The sequence below is a fragment of the Chenopodium album genome, chromosome 6, assembly GCF_948465745.1.
Source record: "Chenopodium album chromosome 6, dcCheAlbu1.1, whole genome shotgun sequence".
Lineage (NCBI taxonomy): Eukaryota > Viridiplantae > Streptophyta > Magnoliopsida > Caryophyllales > Amaranthaceae > Chenopodium > Chenopodium album.
The window spans coordinates 70,882,912-70,892,070 of NC_137839.1; the positions used below are offsets into that span (position 1 = coordinate 70,882,912).

The 9,159-nt window shown below is 35.3% G+C and overlaps 1 protein-coding gene across 1 annotated transcript; it reads right to left on the minus strand.

Moving 5' to 3' along the window:
- Positions 1-1,578: 1,578 nt before the first annotated feature.
- On the minus strand, positions 1,579-7,907 carry LOC145635138 (beta-amyrin 6-beta-monooxygenase-like). The gene is made up of 3 exons (XM_081686422.1): positions 6,915-7,907; positions 5,821-6,008; positions 1,579-1,918 (listed from the first exon to the last, which is right to left on the minus strand). The coding sequence occupies exons 1-3, from the start codon at positions 7,882-7,884 to the stop codon at positions 1,622-1,624; spliced, it is 1,455 nt and encodes a 484-aa protein (XP_081542548.1). The 5' UTR covers positions 7,885-7,907; the 3' UTR covers positions 1,579-1,621.
- Between the last annotated feature and the right edge of the window lie 1,252 nt (positions 7,908-9,159).

The window sequence follows — 9,159 nt, forward strand, 5'->3', positions numbered from 1 at the left end:
ACAGGATCGGACTCGCTATAACTAGAGAGGTGGGGGCTCAGATTATATCTCGGCTCCTCACTAATTTCTTGTAAATCCATTAACTTTGTAGGTTATTGTTATTTTTCTATTATTATTATTATTATTATTATTATTATTATTATTATTATTATTATTATTATTATTATTTGAACCTATGACCTAATTTTGTCACGCGTGCTCTGATATCATGTTATATATGAAATTTGGCTAAACCCGTTAGTAAGTTAGAGAGAAAGAGTTTACTTCACAATTCAAAAAACACCCTAAGATCACTTTGCACTTATTTTTTATGACTCTTCACTGCTCACAAAATATTAATTTTTAAATGTCTTTTTAGAGAGGTTATTTTATTTCATGATTTTGACATTATTCATTTATAGTTTTACTTTTTATTTAAAGTTGTGTCTCAAGTCACACTGCCAAGTTTCCATCCCTCATCCCTTTTTTGTCTCAAGGTCCTCACTTACATATGGTCTTCTTTGAAAATTAGCAGCTATTGTTAGCTAATTCAATTGTTAGCCTTAACCTTAATTTAAAGGAGAGGTTTGGGCCCTATTCTTTTGAGCTGCTCTGCTCTGCTAGCTTTGCCATGCCCTGTTCTGCTGAAATCTAATTTGCTAAAATTTTCTCTACCTGCTCCGCAGTGTGTGGAAGTGCAACCCCGCCCCGCTCTGCTCTGCTCTACTCTACTGAAATTTGTTCAGCTCTGCTTTGTCCTATCGCTGATTCATTATTTGGTGTGGTTTGTTAGCTGATATATTTGTTAGCAGCTATTGTTAATAATATTAATAGTTAATTATTCCATTAGGTGATGATTCATTATCATCATTTATTAGCAGCAATTGGTTTGCCATACTGGAAGGGGTGCAAATTTTGATAAGATAGGTATGATTTGCCATACACGGAGGGGAAAAAAGTGGACAATGAAGTGAAAATTCGCAATATATATATATATATATATATATATATATATTGACTGAATTCAGTTGAACTGAGCTGAACTGAACTGAAATGAAACGAATATTTTATAAGAGAAGGAAATTAGGAGTTGAACTGATCTGAATTAAAATGAACTGAATTTCAACGTATGAGAACAAGCCCTAAGTGAGGTATATATAGCTAGAAAAAAATTTGTAAAAGTAAAAGAGGAAACATGATTAGGGTAGGACTAGCTAGGTATATTGCAAGAAAAAAAATATTATAAAATGATAGTTAGGTCAAAACAAAGAGGGAGAAATTATACTTAATATGAGTGAAGTTTAAAAAAAAAAAAGTCACCTTTGAAAAGTGCGACACTTAAAAATACGGAAGAAGTATTAGATAATAACATACCCTACAAACCTTTAAAAAAACTCAATTCATACATTGAACATTTAAAGTTTAGCTTTTTGGAATAACAGTGCATTTTTTGTGTGACTGGCAACACTGTGGCCGCTTATAAAAACACAAAGTAACTTTTATAACATTAACCTATTAACCTTAAAGTTGAGATTAATAATACCAATATTTCTTATATGGAATCATAGGAAAGTGTAATTGAGATAACTATTAATTATAACAATCAAATGAAAGACATTTTTAACTACTTATCATCCTTTTCTTATTCCTTTTGAGAACGAAGGTTGATACGTAGGCCATCAACAAAGACTGGATCTGGTGTATAGATTACCCTTTCATTTGGGTTGGCTTTTGAAAGTCTAAATCGAGTTACTACATTATGCAGGAAAACAAGAACCTCAATTCGAGCATACTCTCTTCCACAACACATACGAGGTCCTGATCCAAAAGGTACATATACACCACGACCTTGTTTCTCATCGAATCGTGATGGGTCGAATCTCTCTGGTTCTGGAAAATGTACTGGATCCATGTGTGTTGAATAAACTGACCAATGAACCTAGATTTCATACAAGATAAAATCATAAGAATGACTAATTATAATTTTATGTATTGTGTATTTAACAAAAACATTGTCATAATTGGTTAGTCTTCTCTTCTTTTCCTACAAGCAACTCATAAGAAAAAGTATAAATCAATGCTATACTTTACTTTCTCCATTCTAAATTAGATGACGTGTTTCTTTTATTACGTTTGTCAGTGCGAAAATTCAAATAAATTAAAAATATCTTTAATCATACTATTGTAAAAAAATAATACTTAAAATTGAATTTAAATTAATAAGTATACATTGAAACTAATATGATCTAACAAGATTTCAAGACTACCTTTTTTTTTTAATCTATATATCACATATAATAGTTTAAGAAAAGTTTATAAATAATGTCAAAAGTCTAAGTCTAATTTAAAACAGAGTAAGTATGTCGAAAACTAAGAATTAATCCAAACTTTATACCTAATCCGCTCAATATATAGTCCCGAGTGACCAATAACCGGTTGAAGAGGTTATTTTTATTTATTAAGTTTAATTTACACGTGTCACAACTTGATTTGTCCAAAATTTTAAAATTAAGTATTTAACTATAATTATATTAAATAAATAAATTATTAAAAAAAAAAAGCCCAGCCACCCCATTCCCCACAGCCCCTGCCAGCAGCCGACGCCGACGATCACCTTCATCCCTGACGTCGGTGATCACCTCCATTCCGGTTGGTTTCCCTTGCATGCCACTACCATGGCACTACCCATTTCCCCCTCCCCTGTCACCCTACCCTCTCTTTTACCCATTTTTGCTTCCCTCACCTCTACGGCCTCCACTCCGACAGTCCGATACAAACCAATATCCCCCTTTCCCTTATCAAAATCTTCCCCCTCCCCTCGTTCGCCACCTGAATTGACCCCCTTCGCCCTTTCCAACCCAGAAACGATACCCCTAAACCCTATACTTAACCCACGAAACCACCCTAAACGAGTTTAATTTGGGTGTTGTTTAATTAGGTGGTTTCCGAGTTTGGGTTTAGGGATGGGAATGGGGAAAGGGAGGGGATAGGGTTGCCGGTGACATGGGAGGGAATTTATCGACGGTCTAAGGGAGGTGGTTGGATTTTTTATTTTTCAATTTTCTTTTTTAGGTTTTTTTTTTGTTTATTTTATTATGGAAAATTTGATTTTTACCACCTTCAAATAACGACTTTGTCGAATTTACCACCTCCAAATTTAAAAAACATTTACTTTACCACCTCATAAAAAAATTTAATATCAGTTTTACCACCAATCACCTCCAACTAACAGATCCTGTCCAAAAATCCGTTAGTGGGGCCTACCTTGCACAAGTGTCGCCATATTATTGGTTAAGTTTTAACTATACAAGAAAAATCTCTTTTCGTAGCGATTATTTCGTGGTGATTGTACATTCGCTACAATATGCAAGTATGTTTGTGAAATAATTAAGGATGTCGTATCATTTTTACAATCGCCATGGTTTTCCCATATAAATCGATACGGAAAACATAATAATACATATGAACACTATTTTTACACATTTATATAATTTTGAGAAATCGTAACATTTACAATCGCCACTAAATCCTAAAAATCGATATGAAAAGCCTTTTCAACACTAGATATATAAATATTGTTTGAAAAAAAAAAAAACATAAATTATGTCATAGCTTATTGGTGAAACATTTAATATAAGAGTTTGAGGTTGCATGTTCGAATCTTGTAAAGATCATACACATGTTTTTTTTTTTTTTTTTGAAGAAAATGAGTTAAACATTTATAGCAATTGTAATCGCTACAATAATCACCACAATTGGATGTAGTTTTTCGTATCGATTATTGAGACCAACCCAGCGATATTGAAAACCACTACTAAAGGCTAAGGCAACGGGGGATATTGTATCGAATGCCCATTCATTGGGAAAGCATTTTGTTGCAATTACAATCGATAATAAAGGTTAAAATAATCGCTACGAAAAGGTTATTTTATTGTAGTGTAAAAAAAATAAAAAATAAAAACAAATTTTTTTTATAAAAATCCCCATCAAGCAACCGGTGGTTGTTGTCACCGTCGAGAACCCCACCGCTGAACCGGCAACGACCAGCCCCACTACCTAACCATTACGACCAGCCCCCACCACCTAACCGCTACCAGCCACCGTCAGGACCCACAGCCACCGCACCGATTTCGATCATAAAACCCTAGCCATCACCTAACAGCTACGACCAACCCCACCACCTAACCGCTACCATCGCACTGCACACCACAGCCGCACCGATTTTGACCCCCTTTCCACCAATTTCCGACCTCAAAACCCTAGCCACCACCTAACAGCTACGACCAACCCCACCACCTAACCGCTACCACCGCACCACACACCACAGCCGCACCGATTTCTACCCCTTTCCACCCATTTCTGACCTCAAAACCCTAGCCACCACCTAACAGCTACGACCAACCCCACCACCATCCAAACCCAGACCAGACACCGTTGCCACCCAGACGCGAAACCACCGCAACCCGAAACCACCACCACCCAGACGCGAAACCACCGCAATCAATCCTAGCCAACCTAACCCCAAAACCAACCTTACCCTAGACCAGAAACCACGCCACCCAGACGCGAAACCATCGCGACCCGAAACCACCACCACCCAGACGCGAAACCCACACGAAATTCCGACCAACCGAGGTAGTTGATTCCGTTGCTGGTTGGTTGACATGGAAGATCGGGGAAGATGAAGAAGAAACGTCAAAAATGTGGGCCCTACTAACGGATTCATGGACGGAATCTGATAGTTGGTGGTAAAATCAAATTTTTGGAAATTTTGGTGGTGGTAAAGTAAATCTTTTTTTTTTTTTGAGGTGGTAAGTTCAATTAAGTGGTTATTTGAAGGTGGTAAAATTCAAAATTTCCTTTATTTATTTGAGGATATCATTATTTATTGTAATTTTTTTAATTTTTTTTTTACCAATCACAGTCCGCCACGTGTCTGGTAACTTGTTATAGCAAGTTACATGACCGGCTGGGACCTATTTAAGTAAATTAGGTATACAGGTCGGATTATTTAAAAATAACCCGAAAGTCAGATTACTTTTTGGTGGACACCCCAGAGATGGGATTATTCCGGACAATTTTCCTAATAATAATAGAACGACAAAAACAACAACGATAATAAAACTTGCACATAAAAAAAACATTATCTTAACTTATCTTAATTTACCTGAATTTATCTGAACTTATTAGACCTTATTATTATTTTTTTTTTTTTTTGTTATAATTTATACTCGGGTAACCCTTATTAAAGTTGAAATGAAGTTATCTAAATTTAATTGAACTTTCTGAATTTAACTGAACTTGTATAAACTTATTATACCTGAAATAAGTGAAAATAAGGTGAACAAATAATACATTAATAACAACAATGACAATGGTGAAGTAAGAAATCCAGAGGAAGAGCTGCAATTACTAACACTTAGTTTTTTTTTTTTTTTTGAGCCGTCACTTTAAAACGTTGCATGCATTTTGAGGATTGGCTCAGCTTTGGCTTCCTCAAAACGCATCATTTTGAGTGGTGCTCAGCAAAAAGAAATTAAAAGCATATAGTTTTTGTGGGATCCCAGTCTTCATTGATCAGAACTTCATTTCCCCAAAGTTTGAGAAGAAAATAAAATACCCATCGGTATTTTACAATTTCCTCATTGATGAAGTGTATGAGCATTTTTTTAAACCTCAAATTTTTACCATGGGCATTTTTGGCCTACTAGTGGACATTCTTAATAGATTAGATATGTTTAGAGTTGTACATATATAGTGTAATTTCTTATTTATTAGGAAATGGTAACAGATTGTGTAGTAGCGCGATATATAAAGAACATATTTGATTTTCATACATACCTTCCACCCCTTTGGAACTGTGTAGCCACCGTAATGGATGTCTGTGGAAGCCTCCCTAAAACCTCCGAGGCCGGGTGGCTTAAGTCTCATTGATTCACAAACCACATTCCACGAGTACTTCATTTTCTGAATATCCTTCCAATTTAGTTGCTCCCCTTTTCCTTTTGATTGTGCAATCTCCAATTGTTCTAACACATGTCAAATGTGTGTGAGTAGAACAACTAAATTTGAAAATAATAAATATGCTATGTCAGACTTTTAGAGTTATTCAAGTTTATGGAGTACATCAAATTTGATAACTAATACTCTTTATTTCAACAAGTGACTAGCTATTTACTCAAAAAAAAAAAAAAAAAAAAAAAAAAACAGAAGAGGTGACTAGCTATATACCTATATCAAGTCAAATGGTATAAAACAATAATTGACCTCATAAAAAATTATTGGGTTAATTTTAAAGTACCACCAAAAAATGTAACCATTTTCGATAACCACTCATTTAATTTTTTATTTTAAATTACAACCTTTTAAATTAAGTAAATGCTCAGATTATCACCCATTTAAAAAATCTGGTGGATTTTCTGTCTATAGGCCCCATCTAACACTTATTTTGACTGTTTTTTCCCCGATTTTTCTCTTTAAAAACGCTCTCTAAACTTTAATTCACATTTCCTTCATCAAATTCTACCAAATTTCAAAGAGAAAAATGTGAATTGAAGTTAGGAGAGCGTTTTTAAAGAGAAAAATCGGGAAAAAAAAAATCAGTCTAAAGAGTCAAAATTAGCGTTAGGTGGGGCTCACAGACGGAAAATCTACCGGATTTTTGAAATGGGTGGTAATCTGAGCATTTATTTAATTAAGGGGTGATAATTTAAAATAAAAAATTAAATGGGTGGTTAGTTAAAAAATAGTTACACATTTGGGTGGTAATTTTAAAAATTTCAAATTATTGACAAATGTTAAAATAAATATTGCTCAATATTCTAGCAGTTTTATAGTGTTATATGGTTGTAGACCATGCTCGTAAGTGTAGCATGTTAATTTATAAGTGTAGCATGTTAACTAACAACGCACATACAGTAATATAGAGTACGTACCTTGTAAAACTTTTTCGTACACGTCAGGATATTCAGCAAGATGTGCCATTAAGAATGTAATGGTGTTGCTTGTAGTATGGAAAGCAGCAAACAAGAGTGCTATAATCTTGCCAACTAACTCCATCTCACTTATAATGTCACCACCTTCAATTGATGCCCTAAGCAAACCTCCCAAAAAATCAACATTTACATGATCTTTCTTTGCTAAGACCTCCTTTTTTCTTTCTCTAACTAATTCTTGTAATTTTTCTCTTATAAATTTCGATGCATTTATAGCACGGTTGTATGTGGTTCCCGGAAGATTTATAGGCACTGACATTAGTCCCTTGACCAAGTCATAGTAGGGCGTAGTCAATTCTTTAACTTGATCACTATCATAGATGTTCAAAATCAAATGGCAAAAAAAGGATACAGTAAACTCTTTCGATAGTGGTAGAACTTTTACTTGGTTAAAAGGCATCCAATGAATCTCTAAATGCTCGCGTACCTTAGTATCCATAATTGGCACGAAATTTTGCATCGACTCGATCCTAAGGAACTTATGTAGGTGTTCGTCGAATAGCTTCCATGGTGGGGAGCTAGTATCAATGTTCGTCAAAGCTAGGAGATCTATAACTGTACGTGGTAACCACATCTTGAATTTTGATTCATTTGAATAAATGAACTTGTTGCCCAATGCACCACAAAAAATGGCCATTTTCTCCCCCGCCAACGACGTTTGGAAGATGTCATGGGAGTGCATTTTCATTCGATCTCTTATAAATTTAGCCGGATTTGGGATGTAACTCAAGGTTTCTCCGAGTATCGGCCACCCGGTATTACCCGGTGGAAGCCTTGAGCTTGGACGGGAGTTTATGTTACGGAAAACAAGTATGAAGAAGAGTGTTAAAGCAAAGCTTAACAAAATAATGGTGAAAGCCATCTGTGAATAGTTGTGATCTTCTTTTACAGTTGAGGAATATGAATACATGCATTCATGTGATCTACTTGTATCTACTATTATTTAAGTGATTTGAAGAAGTGGTAGGGAGAACTAAAAACTACGTGTCCAACTTGCGGAACGCTTAAAATAGCCCTCTATTTTTTATTTTATTTTTTTTATAGATTAGCCAGTAATGAAATATCAAGATTGATAGACCTTAAAAAATTAGAAAAAAAAAAATTAAATTAACTATTGACAATTCATTTACTAACTTAGAAAGCAAATTTACGCAATAATATTAGAGAAAGTTTTGCGTGAGACTGGATTCACCGTGAATCTAATATGTCTGATAATAATATTCTAATATATGAAAATATACCAATTGCTTGTTGGTGTAATGGTGATTGAGACTACACTTGTTAGGGAGAACTCGTGTTCGATCCGCCGCAACAACAATTGGTAGGGGACTGGAACCTCACCACTCAGCTTTGATCCCCGAATCCAGATTAACCCAAAAGGCCACTACTAAAATTCGGCCAAATTGCGACCGCCTCTGACGGTCGTTAAAAATAGCAAAAACTGTCGTTGAAAATAATTGCGACCATCAACGGTCGTAACGTGGTGGTCATTATTTACATGGTCGCTGAAAACAATAATAACGACCGTTTGACGTCGTAGATTTTTTGCAACCGTTTTTAATATTTTCAACGACCGTTAGGTAAACAGTCGCAAAAATAAAATTTTATGACCATTTTTATAAGCAGTCGCAAATTTGAGAATTAGCAACGGTCAAAAGCAGTCGCTAAAAAGTTTAAAAAAAACAAAGAAGAAAAAAGAAAAAACCCACCAACATCATGTACCCCGCACCTAACGATCCCACCACCCAAACCAACTATACCCAACGCTACTACCCACCACCATCACTTCCCACCCAAACCACCACCACCACCCTAAACAACACTGACCCACCATCGTTGTCCACCCAAACAGCCACCATCGCCACTTCACCTCAACCCACCGGCTCTCACCCAAAACGACCTCAACACGCAACCACCAACCGTCTCTCACCCGAAAAACCCTCAACCCATAACCACCAACCGCCTATCACCCGAAACCACCTTTACCCACCAAACACCTCTAACCCAAAACCATATTTACCCACCACCACCGGCCACAAAATTATCAAAAATTGAAAAAAAAAACCCCACAAAATCAAAAATAAAACAATTATACAAAATACAGAAAATTACTCATAAATTCGAAATGAAACAATTATACAAAATACAAAAAATTACCATTAAATTCGAAATGAAACAATAATGA

Bases quoted from the DNA above. Each gene is read 5' to 3' on its own strand.
- LOC145635138 (XM_081686422.1), bottom strand. From the start codon at position 7,884: ATGTATTCATATTCCTCAACTGTAAAAGAAGATCACAACTATTCACAG. The intron at 6,009-6,914 runs GTACGTACTCTA...GACATGTGTTAG, and splicing joins GTACGAAAAAGTTTTACAAG to AACAATTGGAGATTGCACAA. The intron at 1,919-5,820 runs GTATGTATGAAA...TATGAAATCTAG, and splicing joins CAGTTCCAAAGGGGTGGAAG to GTTCATTGGTCAGTTTATTC.